The 20,856-nt window shown below is 36.1% G+C and overlaps 1 protein-coding gene across 3 annotated transcripts; it reads right to left on the minus strand.

Moving 5' to 3' along the window:
• Positions 1-81: 81 nt before the first annotated feature.
• Positions 82-14,502, minus strand: LOC105058950 (uncharacterized). 3 transcript variants are annotated; one of them, XM_010942035.4, is made up of 7 exons: positions 14,203-14,502; positions 10,591-10,716; positions 10,410-10,453; positions 6,271-9,540; positions 4,515-4,619; positions 4,203-4,377; positions 82-741 (listed from the first exon to the last, which is right to left on the minus strand). In XM_010942035.4, the coding sequence occupies exons 1-7, from the start codon at positions 14,485-14,487 to the stop codon at positions 529-531; spliced, it is 4,218 nt and encodes a 1,405-aa protein (XP_010940337.2). In that variant the 5' UTR covers positions 14,488-14,502; the 3' UTR covers positions 82-528. The 3 variants fall into 3 exon arrangements, with proteins under 3 accessions (XP_010940337.2, XP_073105812.1, XP_029116078.1); XM_073249711.1 differs by having other exon boundaries at positions 10,591-10,720; positions 14,203-14,342; XM_029260245.2 differs by lacking the exon at positions 14,203-14,502 and adding an exon at positions 14,032-14,180.
• Between the last annotated feature and the right edge of the window lie 6,354 nt (positions 14,503-20,856).

Here is a 20,856-nt window from a genome sequence, read left to right on the forward strand (position 1 = left end):
GCCTCCTGCAAATACAGGTCCCTACCAGAGCTTCACAAAACATTAAATTTTTCAAAAAGACATCAACAGGATAACAGAATGTAATAGAAGAGATCTGTTCTCTCATTCTTTTGCAACTAAAGAAACCAAAATTTTGGAAAAGATTTCAAGTTCCACGACATGAAGCTTGCACTGAGAATTAACTTGTTATACCGTTCTTTTCTCAACAAAAAAAAAAAGAAATAAAAAAAAAAAAAGAAAAACGTTACACTGAAGAGAGTGCATATGAATTACAACTAAACCTTCGATAACAGAAAAATTATGAGGATAATCCATATAGACAGATAATGTACATGAGAGAGAGGGAGAGAGGAAGCAAGTCAAGAGCTCACACTTCCTTCTTTCAGGTTAGATTCCTGACTCAGGATGAAAATTGAAAGCCTCCAAGTTAGCTCTACTCCCTTGACATTTGTTACAAAAAAGGACCAGAGACTTTGTGAAAGAACTAAGGTGGAAGGAACCTTTTGCTTAAAAGAAATCAACGCCCCCTTACCGGCTCCGGGACATGAAGAACTCATAATCCGGATGTCTATTCACAGATCTTCGATTGCCCTTGGAAACTGAAGCCCTTGCCATTGCAGTTGCAGTTTGCTTGAGTGTCCTCAATCTCTCTTTCAAAATTTCTGAAGGATTGAAACATTGAGCTTCTTCAGTCTGGATGACCTTCAAATATGGGTTCTTCAGTTTAAACCAACACTCTCCCTGCATGCAAATCATTTGTCATGTTAGATACCGCTTGTGTGTAAATGCAATACTATACCTTGAGAACTACTTCAAGACAATGACACTAATAAGCAGGGAAGACAACATGAAAGTTACAAGTTACCAAGGTCAAGAAACAAAGTGGTAGTAATTTAGAATACAGAATGCATGAACTTTCTGGCAGACAGCATTCTCTCTGAAGGAATGCGTCTGTCTCACCAGTGACAAACTGATGTTGGAATCCACTGGACAATTGCAAAACGATCAATATTGCCGAACTTTTAGGCACAAGGAAGAATCTGAGTACCACGTCAAAAGTTCCAATAGCATTTAACTTAATAAAGTGCCACCGTAGGATATGCTTATGGATGAAATGCAAGGGCAGACTATGCTTTAGGCTTTTAGAAATCGGATCAAAATTCTGGAGAACAGAGAAGCATGATGACAGAGAAGATTTTGGCATCCCCTAAATTCTGATATGCTGCAAATCACCTATAAAAATAATCGCCGCATTCCATACAATGGTGGGAATGGAGATTTATATGTTCCAACCAATTCCAGCACAAAAGAGTTATATGTATAATAAACAAATAATAAATCTAATGCTCCAGCCATGCTATCCCTTGTATCGCAAAACATGGCATCCAAATATACCACCAACACATATAACCTGCACCCTGAGGACCCAATTGGATCTAGCTAACTCCAAAGCATTACTTTATAGGACAACCTAATTAGAACACCAAGTGAACATCCATAGAACTGTTGACCTTATGATTGATTTTGATGATTATCAAACTTTGAAAAATTATGAATCTAATCATATGTTTCAAGGTTGAATATACGGCTTTCCAAGTGTTCAAAATAAGATGAATATTCATAAAAAAAATCCCCTCAAAAGAAACTAGATCAAGAACTTTAAAGGAGAATTTTCAAGTTTCAAACCTAATGGAGTCGACCCCAGAAGGCTAGGAGTCGACCTCTACATTGAAACAGACTAAAAAGATCAGGTTTTTGAGTTTCAAGCAAATCAGGAGTCGACCCCAAGATCAAAGAGTCAACCCCGGCATGCTAAAGTGGAGTTGGCACGCAGAGGGGACGCCCCATGGGTCAACCCCTGCTGAGCAACAGGCGCAGATAGAGAACTGTTTTCTCAAGACCTCTGATGGAGTCGACCCCAGAAAAGATGGAGTCGATCTCTCAGGAATTGGAGTCGATTCCAAGCTCGAGATGAGCTCAATGGCTAGTTTTCTGCAACCTTTCTAACGACCATTTCTCCATTCCAATGGCTATTCAAAGGCTTCCAACGATCAAAAATATTTTCTCCAACCTACTCCAAGTTTATTAAAGGCCAGGGAAACATTTGAAAAAAAAATTGAAAATTAAAAGAGAAAAACTTCAAAATAGAGGAAGCCACATTGAATATCTTCAAAAAGAAAAAAAAAAAGGAATCAAGCACAAATCTCATAAGGCAATTCAAGATCAATCTTTTTCAACTTCAAGCTCAACCTCTCAAGCTTCAAAGAAAAGAAAACAAAGCATTAAAAAGCCATCATTCAACCTCTTCTTCATACATACAAGAGTTCTATTTTTCTGTCTTATTTTGAGCTGGATATCTTTTACTTGTATTTTGCTTTTCTTTATAAGTTTCTTTGGGAGAAAGAAACTTGGAGTTTAAGCCCACCAAGTCCAGACTTGGATCTTGTAGGTTTTGATTGATTAGCCCATAAAACTAACTGGATTTAATTGTGATCTTGGAAAAACAATGGTGTAAGATTTTGATTGGTAATCCCGAACAACCAACTGGATTTGTTTGTAAGTCTGAATAAAACAAATGCACTGTAATCAAGAAGATTATAGTAAAATTTTCAAGAGCTTCTTGAAAAGTGGATGTAAGTGCGGAGTTGCACCGAACCACTATAAATATTTTTGGATTTGTATCGTGCCTTTGCTCTCTTGCCTTGCATACTCTTAATTCTTGCTTAGCTTTAATTTAATTCTTGCAAATCCTCAATTATATATTGATTCCGCTACTACTTGCATTTTACACATCTCAAATACATAACTTAAATTGAAGCATGCACTTGTTTATATTTCAGAATTTACTCAAATTTTTTTAGCGAACCCAATTCACCTCCCCCCCCCCTCTTGGGTTGCTACATTTCTGGACAACAACAGTACTATGTTTAGAAAAAATTAACAAGCTTTATCACGAAGGATTTTAGAAGTTCACAATGCTTATGTCAACATAAAACAAGATACCTGAAACCATACATATTCATCCTTGAGATCAGTTAAGCCTTTTGTTGATCAATACAACTAAAACATGGTACAAATCATCTCTTGGATTCTCGACCAAGGTCGACATTGACACCTAGAATCCACTCATCACTTTGTATTTGAATAAGAAAATTGAGGACTGAGAAAGTTGAAAAGGTATAATTCTGTGGGAGGAAAAAAGTTAATAATGTTCTTTTTTTTTAGAAAATAGAAAGTCAATGATGTTTGGAGAGCCAAAACACAGGTCTGCAATAAATAGTTAGAAGCTCGTAGGATCAAATAACAGGTCATTAACTTGAGTGATATCCCACTATTCTTCTTTGCCCTTTTCCTTCCTCTCTCTCCTCTACCCTTCACAGACTTTTTCTTGCGTTCATGACAATAATCATCCCAACTTAATCCATCATGTGCTAGATGAAGAGGTATGGTAGATCGTGGTATATCTCCTTCCTCTTGGAGATATTAAAAAAAAAATCTTTATCTCATTTTCTCGTATCATTCAATTCTTCTTCTATATGCCCTTTTAGACAACTAGCATTTCCAGTCCTTTTTTTTCATTTTGCCCATTCCACATCATATTTTGCTTTGTTGTTTTATATAAATCTACTGGCCTTGAGGAAACAATTCACCATTTCAGTGTATGCATTATCATCCTTGATCCCTCCGCACGTCCACCACAAACCTTTATCTCATGGTACTCAACATATTCATCTCTCTCTCTCACTCTATTTGTCTATTTACATTTCCAAGCTATGAATGAATGAAGGAAAAAAAAAACTATGCTTGAGGCTAATTTGGATGCTATGACTGGTTCGTTAGAGTGCTATATGTGTGCTATTAACCTTTGCTTTTTTCACTCTTTTTTTTTTATTATTATTTCTTTGGGGAGAAAAGTAACTTTCAGTATGTTATCTGGTCTGCTATAGCTTCTTTGTTGTGTTGATTAATGCAGAACTCCTAAATTCAGTTCTTAGGTTTGAAATTTATGCATACACAACCCTTGGAAAGCTTTGATGCAGACTCAGTTCTACCTGTACTGCATTTCTGACTCATAATTATAGTGCAAACAGGAAACAAAATAACTCATCTAGAGCCAACAGAATAATACTATTGAATATTGATACATCATTCAGCAAATAACATAACTTCTTGAAACATAAACTGAAAAAAAAAAGGGGTACCTTATCATTGTAACTTAGCAAACCAACAACTGGAGAAGCTATGCAGCTAAGGCCATCAGATGCATTGGAGGAGAAACTTCGATGAACAAAATGACCAAGAGAGTGATAAGTTAAAAATGCAGCATGAAAATTTCCATCAGGTATACGATATATAGGATACCATGCGACAGAATACCTGAAACTCAATGTTGGAATTATCAATTAAATTGTGATGGAGAAGAAAATCCATAAGTGAAGAAATGCTGAAACACCAATCTAATTAAAACTTGTCACCAGAACAAAGCAAAGAATATTAGAATATTATGAACCAACCATGAAGCAGGGTGAAGATCATGCAAGTTGATGTTTTCCAGCATCAGTGGATCTCCAAATGCCCGGCAATTAGACACTGAGCCACCACCAATCAGCTCCTTTATCCTAATTTGGATTATAGAAAGATCTCGATAAGACAATTTTTTTTTTCAAAAAAATGTATAGAAAATGACAGAAATTTCCCATCGTAAGAGGACCCATAAAACAATCCACCAAAAATATACTTGCATGAAAACCAATTGGCCAACCAAAAAGAGAATATGGTAAATCTACAAAATTTCATCGTTGATGCCACAATAGATTGTGACAGGGAGTTCAAAATTCCAATTCAATTTAACAGTCAAAGCAGGACATATAAACTGCTCTGTCCAATGAAATGCTATTTTTTTTTCTGGAAGTTAATGTAGTGCATGATTATGGCATATCACAAGGATACATAGATTTATGAAAAGTGGGGGAATTAATCATGTCATCTGAAAATGCTTGCACCGATACCATCATAAAAATGATTTCAACAAAAAAATGTAATATTCTAACTCCTTATTTGCATTTTATAAGTTTGTAATCAAGTTTGTGTGCATGGTAAGTTAAGCATGCTGAATGGTCTGGTAGTCAGCTCTTCTCAGTTTCACCATCAACAGAACTTGTTCATCATTACAAACCCTAAACACTCTCCATTTCCATTTCCAAGGTTGTTTGCATATTTTACAGGCATTAGAAAATGAAAAAAAAAATATAGCAGGAAAAATCTGCATGCAAGAAAAAGAACCTCTCAATGTATGTGTAACAGATAAAATGCACACAGTTAACAGCATAGTTTCAGGTGCTGGTGCCAGTTGGTGTGCCAGCCACCAGCTCCCAGACCAGCACACTTGCCATGCCTCTCCAAAGTAGTAAATTTAGAAAAAATAAATTAATTCCTTTTTAACTAAAAATATTTTAAAAATAAATTAACAGGTGCTGCACTGACCTGTGACAGGTGCTTGGAAAGGCCCGGAATGTCACATGCAGGCTGACATTTGAAACATTGGTCTAGAGCAAGTATTTACTATTTAGTATCACATGTTGGTGGCATGCTGACCTAGCACTGGAATGGTACATATCTTGCCATGGCATTCTATGACTGCTTGTCACACACTAGCACAGCAGAATGCCACATACCAGTACATACCATTTATCGAGCTAGTGTCGCATGCCAGTAAGGCACTGGCATGATAAATATCATGCCCGTTGCATGCCAACTGGTGCTTAAAGCAAAGGCATAGAGAAGATTTGCATATTAGAACATCTTAAAGAACAAATTCTGCAATATCCTATGAAAAAAAAATATAGTTTAAGCTCTACACTAAAAGCATAGAATAACATATCATAAGGATATTATAATAAATGAAAACAAAATACATTGGCAAAATGAATCTCTCAGATCATAATATTTGTATGTCAAATGAAAAAAATGATGATATGCATCCACATAAACTACCCACAGAGGCAATCATGAAAGCTCAGTAAGATGTGTTGACTCCACTTCAGTGGCACAGTGATGAATTCCAAAAAAAAGGGCATTGGTGAAGCACATGGTGCCAGCAAAAGGGTAGTCAAATACTAGACTCTTTAGTGAAATAGTGCAGAAGCCAGAAAAAAAAGCAGAACCATAATTCTCATAGAGAAATTCTGCATCACATACTGACTTGAGCCAATTTTTATTCCAGTATTTACCCATAAAACAAAAAACGGTCATCAAGAGAAAAGAACTAACTTTTGAGATAACGGACGTCGCCATGGAGGTTGGTCAGATTCAAAGTATTCAAAAATGAGCTCCTCATCACCCACACATGTGCTCCTACTAGACTGATTGCAACATTCATCTTTGGCGAAAGAAGAAGAATCTGATGAGCATGTATCCCTTGCATTAAAAGGTTGCGGCAGTAGCATTGAGAGGATTGGGTGGGAGCATAAATTAGATGATGGAGTTTCTAGTGTCTTCTCCACCTCACAAGCTATTGCTGTTACTTCATTGGCACTGTCATTTCTGGTATTCCTGGATCTCCCAAATAATTGCACAGCAGAAAGATAAGGTACAAAATATGCACTGAATTCAGAATAACCATCACGCAACCTTTTTGAGTTGTGATACTCTTGTGCCTTTACTTCCAAACCAAAGCATGCAGGTTCTTCATACCACTGCCAGAGTCTTTTCAAAGATATATTAGGAATATGATGCAAACACAATGAGTCACTGATTAGTTTTTCTTTGAAGCATGTCCTGCAACTTCCAGTGGAATGTGTTTGACCAATAACTGGAGAGGCAGAATAAAGAAATCTCTCAATATCAGCTAGCGGACTGCCAGAGGCTAGGTGAGCACCTGCTGCAGTATGCAAGTTGTAGGCATCATGAACAGCCAGTAGTATCTTATCTAGATCAGTCTCAAATCTAGAAAAGCCCTCATTTGGCACCTCATGAGTTTGACAACTGGAAATAGGAAGCGCAACACCTGATTCTCCAGCTGCATAACAGTGGTTTCTTAATTTACTATTTACTTGATCTGCTTCAACAGAAGAAAAATCTTTATCTTCAGCTCTGGGACTTGAGCATGGAAACCGATCTCTAGTTAGAGTAAAGTACTGAGTAGTTGAAGTTGAAACCTCTGCATTGACGTGCCTTGATTCCAATTTATCAGGAACCAAATCTTCCACAATAGAGACATTCATATGATCTAAACGGCTCATATTGGACATGGTTGATTCTTTCCTTCCCACAGGGACCCACTTCTGCAATACAGATCCAGTACTACCATCTGGCTTGCTACATTCCTTATGTGAACTTTCTGCTACTAAGTTCAAGCAATGATTTTCTTCAGAATCTGTATGGCAAAGCTCTTCCTTCGAGTTCTTAGCACTACAGATATCGGAAGTCACTTCAATGTGCACTTGATCTGAAGAATCTGATGGTGATGCACCTACATCAATATAAGCAACTGGCAAACTAATATCACACACTGTGTTACAACTATTTCCTGATGATGTTACTTCCTCAATATAATTCTCTGGCTTCTGCTGTGACTCTCGGTGACCATGGTCGATTTTGTCAGCTGATGCAACCAAAAATTGTTGGAAATCAATGGTACAAGGTGATCTTAATCCACTGCTTATGTGTTTTTTATGATTCACCTGCGGCAAGATTGGCATTTCTTGATTTTGTGGAACATGATTTTTGGAAACCCTGTTCATATTAACTTTAGCTGCATGAGGTCCCTTCCTAGAATAGTGATTTTCCTGTTTAAAGGCTGAACTGGCTTTCTTTCGGATGCTATTCATTGAACTTCCATCTATCAATTCAGATGCTACTTCACTTGTACTGCCAATATTAGAGGTTACTTTGCACAAATCTGTTTTAACCACTTCATCTGAACAAGCATTCCTGCAGGTTTCTCCATGCTGGTTCTGTTTCAGCCCCACAGATGTGCCAGATCTAATCTTTATATTGGAATGTTTTAATGAAGTGTTATCCTGAGAAGACACAGCATTGACAGTCTCAGTTTCACAGATGAATGCCTCCATGTCAATCTTTTGGACCTTCTGCCAGACTGAATGATTATTTTCTTTTCCTGTGACACCACGAAATCTGTTTGGCACATTCTGACTTGCACCTCCACTCATTTTCCTTGTTCGCCTCCCCCGCTTTCCCGATATTATGGGATGGAAGTCATTGCTGCAATAGGCCTGGCTACTGCATGAAGCTCTTTCAACACTGTTACAAGAATTGACAACATCCATTGACCAGCAAGAGTTACCCATGCAACCATCATCTAACATCTCAGTATTTATATCATATAAATTTACAGTTGTGGTCTGACATGAAGTGTCAGAATTCCTGGAATCTGCAATCATTTCTCCTGAAGAATTAAGTCCACTTTCATCCTTGACGGATAACAGAGTTTCAACATCAATGCAGTTTTCACCGATATCACTATTCCAACCATTTAGATATGAATCTTGCACTGAAGTATCATAGGGATCCAAGGAAATGCTGGGAGAATTGTCGGAAAAATTGCAACTTTGTTTTGGATTAACATTTTTATTATTCTCATCAAAGGTGGAAAGAACTATTTCCGGTGTTTGAGTAGTGCTTAATGCATTATTCCTAGAAGCGGTACTATTGCAGCTGGATTCCTCACCAGCACGTTCCTGAGACAAAGATGCTACTTGGTCAGACTCATCCATACAATCGTGGTAAGACATACATGACACTGAAGTTGTTGAACATTCTGCGAATTCATGATTGTTCTCAGTACCATCCTTTCCCACAGGAGTATCCTCAATAGACAAACTTGTGGTAGTTGCGTTTTCAGATACAATATTTTCTGACAAGCCATCACCCAAACAAACCAGGTCACTGTTGGTTGTGGTATCAGAAACAGGACTGCATATGAGACTACAATCGCTGTAAGACGTACATGACAAAGTTGTTGAACAATCTGCCAATTCATGATTGTTTTCACTACCATCCTTTCCCACAGAAGTACCCTCAATAGACAAACTTGCAGAAGTTGCCTTCTCAGATACACTATTTTCTGACATTCCATCACCCAAACAAACCAGGTCACTGTTGTTTGTGGCATCAGAAACACAAGGACCACATATGCTTTGTTCATGTTGAATTTCTGATTTAGTGGAAATTTTTTTGCATGTGGCTCGTTTGTACTGTTTTCCCTTCTTTTTTCCCTTCTTTCTTGAACTTCTTTTCACAGTCCTATCCCCTTTGGGAACAACTCCTCCAGAAGAGCTGCACATGGGAACTGGCTTTGCAGAATCTGTGAGTTCAAGCCGATTGATCTTCTGTTCTTTTGGCAGGTCAAGCTGGAAAATAATTGTTGGCGACGGTGATAAAGAGACAAGACCATCCATGTCTGATGAAGCTCCAGATCCCACATGGTTTTTCCAGTCAACCCCTTGCAAGGGTGGTAAAAAAGGTGCCAATTTCCAGTATGCATCAAGTTCAAGGGAAAACAGTGTGAATATAATCCACCTGGCATATAAGAATAGGAAAACAAATGAGCAGAGGGCACTTCATTGGCAACAGAGGATAAAAGTCAGAAATCACATTGGACATTTAAAATGAATTGGCTACATTATCATTTGCAGATGACAAACCAGCTATTTGATCACTTGCAAAAACATTGAACTTCAAATAACAATTTAAATAAGAGGAAGAAAGATACAATCAAGAATCCTCTGTCCTTTCAGAGTGTGATTATTAACTTATTGCACATTGGGAACAGGGTGGCAATCCTTGACTGTCTAACCTGCTTAAGTTGTTTCAACTTGTTGCAGATCGGGTTAGATGAGCTGTTTAATAAAATAGTTAGGTGTGGACATGAATTTTTGACCTGTTTAATAAACATGTCAGGTTCAGGTTGATGGGTTGTTATATATCTTGCATCCGACCTGCACGTATCTTGTCAGACCCGACTTGATTGCCAACCCTATTTGGGGAGTGTCATATCTAGTGATAATGCACGAAGAAAGAAGCAGGTGATCCAAATAAAGACATGCAAATGCCACACAATATCAAAAGATATAAAAAATAATAAGGTGGATCAGTGATGGTCCTGACAACAGATAACATTCAAGATATACAGCAGAATGAAAGTTTGTTATGCTGCCCAGCGTCAAAGGCAAGGAACAACCTCCACTTAAACATATGTAAAACATGAAATAAAGGTGGATCAACAATGCTCACAACAACAGATAACATTCAGAACAAATAGCAGAACAAAAGTTTGTTTTGCTGCTTATTGTCAAAGGCAAGGAACTGCCTCCACTTAAGCCTACATAAACCATGAAATTAGTATAAATCGTGCTATTAGTTGATCATATAGAATCAACAAAGAGTACCTCTGCTCAGAATTCCTCAAGACAAGTCCAGGTACTTCACACTCCTGAATAAAGATATGAAATGTATTATCAGCAACTACCAAATCTCAAGTCAGCAACCAAAAAGTGAATAATTTAGAATTTTCATGCGCAAAAGAAAAAAAAAAAATAGAAAAACAGTATGCGTTAAAAAATGACTAACCTTTGGAGAAAACTTGTAGTTGCTATGATCTAATGCTCTTTTGAATAAAGTGCGACTTCTTCGATCTGCAACCCTTGTGGCATTGCTATTGCTCCTTGTGTGGCCACAAGCCATCCTTAGTTGTGCCTGTCTATGCATAAATGAGTAACGAAATACATAAAAATCAAAGGGCAACAACAGAAAAGATGCTATTCCCAATTGGAAGTACCACCAACTACCAGCAATCTAATTTTGAATAAGTCAAAAGGGAGTTCAATGTTTTAAAGGGAGGAAAACATCATGTTACATGTGATTTTCTAAGTAAGCAGACTGTATCCGCTAATAGGGTATGTGGATCATTATGCAGAACCACAGTGACCATGCTAAACCGAAGATGGAAGTAGTAGAGTTTTGAACAGCAATGCTAACTTATTATCCAGAAACTGTATGTTTAGTCATATGCAATGCTCATCTAACAATGGAAAAACGGCGCTATGGACCCAAGTCATACACTTTTGAACATATGAACACAAACAAGGGGCAAACAAGAAAATACGTTATAATTGGTGGATGGTAGCTGGTTATGCAATAAGCTGATCAAATCAGGATCCAAGAGACTGGATTTAAAGTCTCATTACATCAGATTTGCATCCATGACATCCAAAATATGGCACTTGGTAACCATAAAATAAATGCATATACTTTACATAGCACATATAAGTAGAAGTTTACATGAACATGTTTCTCATGTCATAATTCTAATCTTGAAATTTGCCTTTAAATCATTTGACTTCCTCTATACATACATGTTAACCATAACTATAACAGTCAAGCCTTATCTTAACTATTTTGAGCTAAATCCTTTCTCATGAATTATTCCTACTTAGGGCGATCTTTGTTGTTGCAAAGTTTTTCAAATCCTCTCACACAACTTCCATTCATGGTATCCCGGTCCTCCGCTTCTCTACATAAATCCTTCAACAAAGATTCAAGCACCTCTACTTGAAGTAGACCCCACAGGTTTTCATTGTACACACCCATATTATCTTACTCAACTCTCACCCAATATTTGCAACTCCCAGTACTATCCTTCCTAGTTTTACCGTGCATCCATCTCCATATCCTACTTATGTTGCATTCACCTTTTGTCCTTGGACTCTCCTTATTGCCCAATATTGGAAGTCATACAACATTGTGTGTCTCACTATCATTTCATAGGATTCTCCCTCATGTCATGACATTATGCATAGAAACCCAAAAACACCTCTCTGCTTCAGAGCCTAGATCTAATTCTGTTTCATCTATCTCCATCTATCTGTTTTCCCTGAAACAAAATGCAAAGATAAATTCTGAATGAATATCAGCATGTTCCTCGATAAATTCCAATGGCTATTTGAACCATCCTCCTAATAGTTCTAAACTTAAAATAGCAACATGTTTAGCAGATTACTGCATCATCTACTAGCACATTTTTACTCTCTATAGCTAGTACTGGACAAGGTCACATGTCAGAATTGGTCAACCATAACTCAATCTTAGAAAAGATTATCACATAACCTCATAGACATGTGCACAAAAAAAAAAAGATTTGCAGTATTTATGCATTTACTCTTCCACTTCCACATTAGAATCTCTTATAATCACGGTATTCCGTACAAGTCCGAACCGACTAATATACCCCGTACCGTACCGTACCAATTGGGAACTGATCTGATTCAGACCAGATTTTTGGAAAATGATCTGAACTGAACCGAACCAGTTGGTTCGGTACAATATCGGCCCGAACCATCCAATATCGGGCGGTTTGGTCCGGTTCGGTATAGTTTGGGGCCGATTCGGTCCGGTTTTCTTTTTTTTTTTTGTGTGTGATGTTGGATGGGATGTTTTTTGATTTTTTAATGTCCGATATGATACAGTACCATATCAGTCGGCAACCGGCATGGGTTCCGATACTGAGTCCGTGAACCTTGCTTACAATTCTTAATCCTAACCACCAATACATATCCTATCAAAATGAGTCAGCTTCATGGATCAAGGAATCATATAATTTATGACTCGCCTGATTACAGCAACACCCTTATGGTAAGTAGCAAGGGGGAGAGAAGATATTCTGCACCTCATTTGAACCTACCCAATCAGATGATACTGGACTCACATAGTCTACAAATTTACTTTAGCGTCTACCATCTGCCAGCTCAACTTACGACTTTCATAGTTATAACCTTTTGATGAACTCCTGAGTCCTGAACATGCCTCAGCTCCAAGTCCTCAATTTGACATGCAAGAACCATGCAATGTGTCCTCATCGCCATGTTTGCTCGTAATGCTACTGTGCTATCATATAACAACGCTAACTGGCTACAGAAATCCCTTGCCACTCACATGATTCATATGAAAAGAAGACCTGACAAGAGGATACTTCTTTTTAAGCAACAGTACTGTTAACTATATTCAAAAAAGGAAAAATAAAAGAAGGGCGGGGGGGGGGGGGGTGTACCGCTGGGGCTAACCAGAAAGGCATGGAACAAAATTGTAGAACCTGACAGCAGAAATAACCTTGACACACATGAAAAATTTAAGAGCTAACAAAAGCAGAAGGGGCAAAAGTAACAGAAAAATTCTCAACAAGAGTACCACGTGGCCATTGAAGTAAGGCATAAGTTCCAAAACCGGCATCCCCACGAAATCAGAGCCATATATCCCCATAATCCATCTATCCCATTCTCACAATTCGATAGATGCAACTTCAAACCAGTCCAAAGAAAATGAGAGATCAAAAGAAAATGGATTCTTCAATCCAAAGAAAATAAGAGATCCAAAGAACATGGATTCTTCCATCCATAACAAGGCACTCCGAAGGGGGAAACGCTTATATACACCCTTATACTAATTCCTTCATAAAATCGACCCCCATGCTCCCAAATTCAGAACATGCATGAAAATAGAAAGAACAAAAAGCCTAAACTCTTTGAGAACCTCTTTTCGCTTAATCTTTTATGCATGCGTCGTCTAAACGTCCTTGTTCTGAAGCAAAATCTCGTCTTTTGAAGAATTCCACACTTGGGAACCGTAATAGAGACAAACGAGAAAAGGAGACGCACCGCCATATCAAACCAAGACCTCCAAAAACCAAAATAAAATAACAATTCAAATCAAAAAAATCATTTCCACCAAAAATACTATGTTAGCCTCCACTAAATTTTAAAAAAAATGCCCACATCATGATCACTAAAAAAGATATAAGAATAGAAAGAAATAAGCTTACAGAGTTAAAACTTCACAACGATAGGCAAAATCATACTAGAACCAAGAAAAATTCTCCTAGCAATAGAGCATACTACTGAACGAAAATCCAAAAAACTAAATTTTAATCTATATATTAAAAAAAAAAAACACTCCGATCAAAGAAGAAACAGGGGAAATAATTCCAACAACAAATTGGGGCTGGAAGATTTTACTAACAACAGTAACAATCGGAATAGGGGAGTCAATCCATGGACATCGAGGAGAAGAAATCTCTTGACCCTTTGGACTCGGAGGGCAGCTATGCTAAAAATAGGAGCCGCTCAAGGATCGCAGAATCCTCGGCAAAACCCCTATATATTTCCGGAAAGATAGAGAAAGAGAGGAGACCTTGGCGAGCGAGCCAAGCTGCGGCTCTCCTAAATCCGTGCGCGATTCTCTTCTATCTTTCTTCCGATTTTTCTCGCCCTTGGCCCCCTTTTTTTGGGTTTTTCTCCGACGGCTTCGCCTCCAGAATGCTAATTTCGGCGATCGGAAGAGCGTATGTGCGACAATAACGAGAGATGAAGTCGGAATGCCGGAGAGATTTAATTTTATAAATAAACTCCCTGACTCCGAGGAAAATCCTCTTACGTAGCACAGGGTGGGTGGAGAGATTAAAAAGGGGGTAAGCATATATCAACGAAGAAAAAAAAAAAAAAAATTGGGGAAGAGTTTTGAGGGCGGGGGTGTGGGCTCTGTGAGATCCTGCATGAGGATTAGATCCGCTGCAATATGGAAAGTTCTACTTGCAATGCGGGAAATTGAAGTACTCGGTGGCTTCAAGAGTCGTGCGGCTAAGTAACGCGGAAATCATGGATCTGAGCGACCTTTATTAAGGTACACTTGTAACTCAGTGGGAGGCAGCGGTTTGTTGTTTCCTCTGTGTGGAGAATGTGGTCTGTGGCAGCGATGCTTTTGCGGTTACTTTGATGCCGTTGCTTGGAAAGGAAATCCTGGTCTAAAATACTAAAAAAGGCATGCCAAGAGCTTAGGTCTCGCATAAAGTTTTCCATACGAGTGCGTGACTAAAGACAGCAATTATATCCATCCATAGGAAATCTGAACTAATTCAAATTGACAAGATTCCATCCAATTTGATTAAAACCGAGACGGATATAGATTGTATATAAAATATTCAAAACTGATTTAGATTAATATGGATAAAAATATATTTTATTTTAAATTTAATCGGATCTAATCTAAATCTTACACTTTCAAAATTATAATTTGTATAATAAGATCCTTATCTAATCTAATATGATCTAATCTAATCTATTTAATTTAATCGATCTGAATTTACATCATCTATTTTATTTAATTAAAAATAATTACAAAATAAATATAAATATAATTTTTTAAATTATAAAATAAATATAAATAATGATCGATCTAAGTTATATTTGATCCATTACCATCCATAAATATAACCTAACTTTCCTGTTGGGAGATGATGGCTTGGTAGCGGGAATCAATGGCGGGTGAAATGCAAGCGGGAAGTACTGGAGTTGTGCGCGCGTATGGGTGAATTTATGCGGCCATGCGCATTCCGAAAAATAATGCCCATATCTTGCTGTCCGCCAGGGGTATCAATTTGTGGATGCACTTCTGGTACGGTGTTGAAACCGCAACTAATCCTCCAAAAAGAAGATTTATGACACAGGGTTAGTCCTTCCAAACTTTCTCTCACATGGCTGTCACAGTCTTACCCATTTCAGTGATTACTTTGCCACAAGCTTTGTTTTTATACAAATTATATTTTGAGATATATTTTTAATAGATCATTATATTTTTTTGTATAAAGTGCATTAACTAAAAAATAAAATCTAATCATATAAGAAACAATTAATGAATATGGGCCATCGAGAGGGTGGGATGATACAGTGACTTTTATTTTTTTGTAATAGATGGATCTAGATACATATATCTTCGGATAAATTGTGGCATCTAATCTCTATTTAATTATATATATAAATAATTTATTTTTTAGTTAAGTTTATTTTTCGATCTTGTTCTATTACATAGTTAAATGTTCCAAATCTTTTATACAAGTTAAAAAAAAAAATTATTTTATCATGACACTCCCATACCATAATATTTTTATCATTTTGACCTATATAAAAAATTTTTAAAATAATAATTAATTTGTTAATTACATAATTTATTGATTTATAGCGATCATGAAAGATCATAGAAGCATAAATTGTAAAGTCATAAAAGCATATTATCACAAAGATGAGTGATATTGGTGATTTTTTAAATTTTGAGCTATATAATATAGTTTAATATATCTAAAACATCATCAATTTTTATTAGTATAAATCTGCAATGTCATATCAGCCAAGACTACAGCAACATTGATTTTTCAGCCTTTATTTTTGACCACTTCTTGTGAATATAGTACAGTAAATCCCTCAACGTTTCAATGGCCCAAAATTTTAAATTAGTGTGTCTGTCCAATCCCTCCGCATCCCCGGGACAAGGCTGAAGAGAAAATCTTACATTTGTCCATTAAGCAATGGAAACACATATTGAAATAATTTAAAATTTTTAAATTTTTTATTAATAATTTTATAATCAAAATTATATATATTTAGAAATATCAGTGCCTACGTAACATGAGCCCGGCACCGTAGCGTTGTCATTTTTTTTCTTTTTCTTCCCTGTCAAGATTAAAAATATTTATTAAATAATTCAAATCATTAAATTAAATCAAACTAAATCATTTTTATCAATATGATCTGATTTAAAAAATAAAATAATGTAATTTAATTTATAATTTTTATATAAAATAATTTAATGGTCTGATATGATAATATAAAAATATTAGATCAGATTAAATCATAAATTATAATATATACATGTATATATATATTAATACATAAATTTTAAAATAAAATTTAATTTTTGATTGATTATAGATATAACCTTCATTTTTAATGATTTCATAAATAAAACTATATATTGGTTCTAAAATTATCTTGATAATTTTATTTTTTTTATTAAATTTTTTTAAAATTTTTCATTTTTTATATTATAATATATTAAATTTTTAATTAAATCAGATCAGATCGTAGTTCATCAATCTGATCTGATTTAATTTGAATAATAAAATAATTTGATTTGATTTATAAAATTAATAAATTATAATTTAAAATTTTAATTTAAAAATATTTTTAAATCAGATCAAATTATATCGGGTACATCCCAAAGACACACGATGAGCTGTCTTTGTCGAAAGGCATGCTTAAACCGTGAAGGTTTAACGGGTCTCGCCCGATGGAGCTAGAGGTACGAAGTATTATTACGCATGGTCCCGTTATGGTACGAACGGGGTCGAATGAAAGAAAGGGACGGAAGAAGGCCATTATTTTGGTGTGTGCCGTCTGTGAAGGGAGCACGCGCGCACCACCACGATCTCCGTATCAGCCAGCATCTGACGGTAGGCATTTATTATCAAGTCCTGCTGCGCCGTTGGATCACGAAAAATCATTGAGCCAAGCCATTTTTTTTTTGGTAACAAGCCATTTATTTGATGGGCTGGAGCATTCAGATGATTGACCTCAGGGCAGGTGTGGGATTTTCTCGGTTTTGGGCCTCACCAAACCGCCATTCAACATTTTAAAAAAAGAAAAAAAATTAATTGATTTTAGTGCACATAGAAACTTATTTTTTAATTAATAAATATTATAAAAAATAATTAATTTTATCTAACTTATACATATTTTCATATTTTTCAAGATAAATAAATTATTTTTTTATTAATAATATTACTGCCGATCTTCGATGAGATGATTAGCAATGAGCCGAGTTGTAGTATCTGAATGCTGGATGGCAGAAAATTTGCAAAATGAAGTTTACTCGTTGAAAGTTGTCCGATGAAGAATCCTATGATAGTTAAGTTAGTCAGAGAAAAAAAAATAGAAGAGAGCCAAAAATGAAAGCTAAAAGCTTATAATTCAAAAACTTATCCAATCCCCCTGCTTACTACTATATATAGGGTAAGAAATGCTGTTACTGCATAAACCCCGTTCTAAAATACAAGACGTGAGGATTGTGGTATTTACTGATCGGTTATTTCATTAACCATTATTAAGGCTGAGTAACTGACCATTCATAGGCGACTGTTATGCCCCATATTCACGAACAGTTAATATTCGGGCCGAATAACTGTCGTCTGATCTCCAAATTTATAGGATTAAGATAGTCGATAATATGCCGAGAAAATCATCGGTCGGATGTCAATTGTATGTCGAATCAAGCCGGTCGAATACCGACTTAATCATATCCTGTCAGTTCAAGTCAGACCAATTCATGAAGTCACACGCTTAGTAGGTGCGATGATGAGGATGAGAGATAGTTGTCGCATATTTCATCGGTGGGGAAGCAAGGATGTAAGATAGTCAGCTAAGCGACGATGATCTATCCAAAAGATAGTATTTATCCATGAAATGAAGAAAAAGCTTATTTATCTAGAGAGTAATTAAATCATCTTTTCATCAGCAAATAAAGTAGATATTTAATTTTATTATTAAAATATTTTATTCATATTTTTTTCCAAACCTAATAAATATAAAAAATATTATAAAATATATTGATAAATTTTAGTTCCTTATTCAGAAAAATAGTAATACAAAAGAATATAGGTAATAGATTTCGAAACTAATTTTTCATATATAAAAAAATATAAATAAATTATTTTTTATTTAAATACTGTTTAAAAAAATTTATCTAAAAGAGATATATTTTCAGATGAATTTTTTATTTATAAAAAAATGGATCCAAAAGGTACAGCAGGTTTAAGCTGTTGAAAGGATGCTTCATCCGTGTGCCATTGCCAAGTTTTGGAGTGTGTCGATGGATATGGGTCTAGTTTGATGGGCAGGTGAAATAGAAAAATATAACAATAATTTTTTTTTTTCAAGTGCAAAGTTTGGCACCTCAATCAGCATCGTAACTTGTAGTATCTCAATGAGAATGGGTTTCTTTACCAAAAAACAAAAAAAGAGTATGCGTTTCGTTTGATTGGCAAGTGAAAACTTTAGGAGAAATGAATGCTATCAACGATATAAATAATTTTCAAGTGATAAGCTTAGCACCTCAATAATCATGGCCGAACATATAAACCAGTGTGCTTGGGGAAAAAAGTCTTCGGCAAGCCCAGGTTATTTTTCAAATTTATCTGTGAGGATTGTATGCTATGCTGATTACATGAACTGACCCATGAAAATGGTAAGAGATTTGTGCTGAATTGTCGATCATTATCCATGCGTCTATCAGTGGTTGTGACTGATGAAATGAATACATCAGTGAGTCTAATCATGTAAATCTTTCAGCCAAAGTCAATAGATGAACAAACAATAGTGGGATATTGATCTAAGATAAATTTTCAGCTCAAATTGCATACTGCTGCTTAATAATTTTTTTTAATATTATTTATTAAGATATTAGAAAAAAATATCATTAATTTCATATTGATTATAACAATCAAGACTCTAATTTATATATAAAAAATTATCCATCACACATAAGATAGTTTTTGGATCGGAATACAGAGGAATAAAATCATAAAGCTCATGGATCAAACGGATGATACCACGTACTCAACCACGATCCTTGGATGCAGTATTATTTAAATATTAACCTTTTTCACGGCTCCAGCATTATTTAAATTTTAACTTTTTTCATGGCTCTAGAGATCAGGGAATAATCAAAAATTTATTTTTTAAACTATATTATATGCATCATGTGATCGTATATGTCATCATGATGTATCATCAATTATAATTATATATTTTTTTAGATTCCATTCATCTACGTATCTTAATGAACTGCCATAAATACATATGGTTGTGATTGATGGCATTCACAGCTACGTAGGAGGAAATAATTTCACCATATAACATGATGTGTGTCAGAATTCACCAATGGCCGACCGCCGCATAACCGCGTCAGAGCTCGTCGGCAGCCAGCAGGACCACTGCCAAACGGAAGCAGGTGCGTGCACCTAGAGAAACAAGCCGACGTGGATCTCCGCACGACAGGCTCTAGATTTTTCGCCAACCAAGATTTGTCGATAAGGTGCAGCCCACGGGACACGCCCCCTAAATTTCGTCAACAAACTAACAGCCACGTCACCAGATAAGGTCTCAGGGAGGTGAAAAAGGAGTGGCTTCGCGTGAGGGACGGTGAATCCATCGTTCGCGCAGAAGATGCGAAATTATTGATTGCATCTGATCAAAGTGGATCATGCACACTTTGGTACTAAGAGAGTAAGACAAGAGGAACAGGGTTAAATGTACGGTAACACAGAGTATTAAGGAGGAAAAAGATATTAAATATATGATAAGAGATATATTTTTAAAAAAAAAAGAAAGAAAAAAGATTAAATAATCTATGATCCAGACGGTAGATCCAACCAATAATTCATCGCTTTGCAGAGAGACTGTCCGATAGGTGGGACCCACTGCACAGGGTATGGATGGAAAATATTCTGACGGTGAAATTATTGGTTAAAATTATTTTATGATGTATACCTTATACTATCCAATAAAAAACAAATTTGATTTTAAAAATTTTGAATAAAATAATATTATGTTAAATATGACTAGCTAGAATGAAAAAAATTATCTTTTTTTAGATGATATATTTATTTTTTATTCGATGGTCCAAACGATACGTGATACAAGGGTTTTGATCAATATTTTTTTAAAAAATATATTTTTTTAGACGGACGGGATTTGTAGCGGAGCGTCCAATAATACCGTGCATGCATCGTAAAAACAACCGTCGGATTTTTTTTCAGGGCCCGATTGCACCAAGGTCACGGGAAGAAGCCAAATCACGTGGGGTGGATTTATATGGCCCGCGGGGAATCGCAAGTGTTATTGGGGAATGGACCTTGCGTGAAATCGCGACAAAATCACGTGCGAGACGAAAATCCCACCCAGAAAAATGGTGCAACCATCCAGCGGAGGGAGTCCCGGATACCAATTAAGTTGGTCC

This window comes from Elaeis guineensis, chromosome 16, assembly GCF_000442705.2.
Source record: "Elaeis guineensis isolate ETL-2024a chromosome 16, EG11, whole genome shotgun sequence".
In the NCBI taxonomy this organism is placed as follows: domain Eukaryota; kingdom Viridiplantae; phylum Streptophyta; class Magnoliopsida; order Arecales; family Arecaceae; genus Elaeis; species Elaeis guineensis.

Coding starts and splice junctions, on each gene's coding strand:
- LOC105058950 (XM_010942035.4), bottom strand. CDS start 14,487: ATGCTTACCCCCTTTTTAATCTCTCCACCCACCCTGTGCTACGTAAGA. Junction 10,454..10,590: donor ACTACAAGTTTTCTCCAAAG/GTTAGTCATTTT, acceptor ATCTTTATTCAG/GAGTGTGAAGTACCTGGACT. Junction 9,541..10,409: donor TTGAGGAATTCTGAGCAGAG/GTACTCTTTGTT, acceptor CTTATATGCCAG/GTGGATTATATTCACACTGT.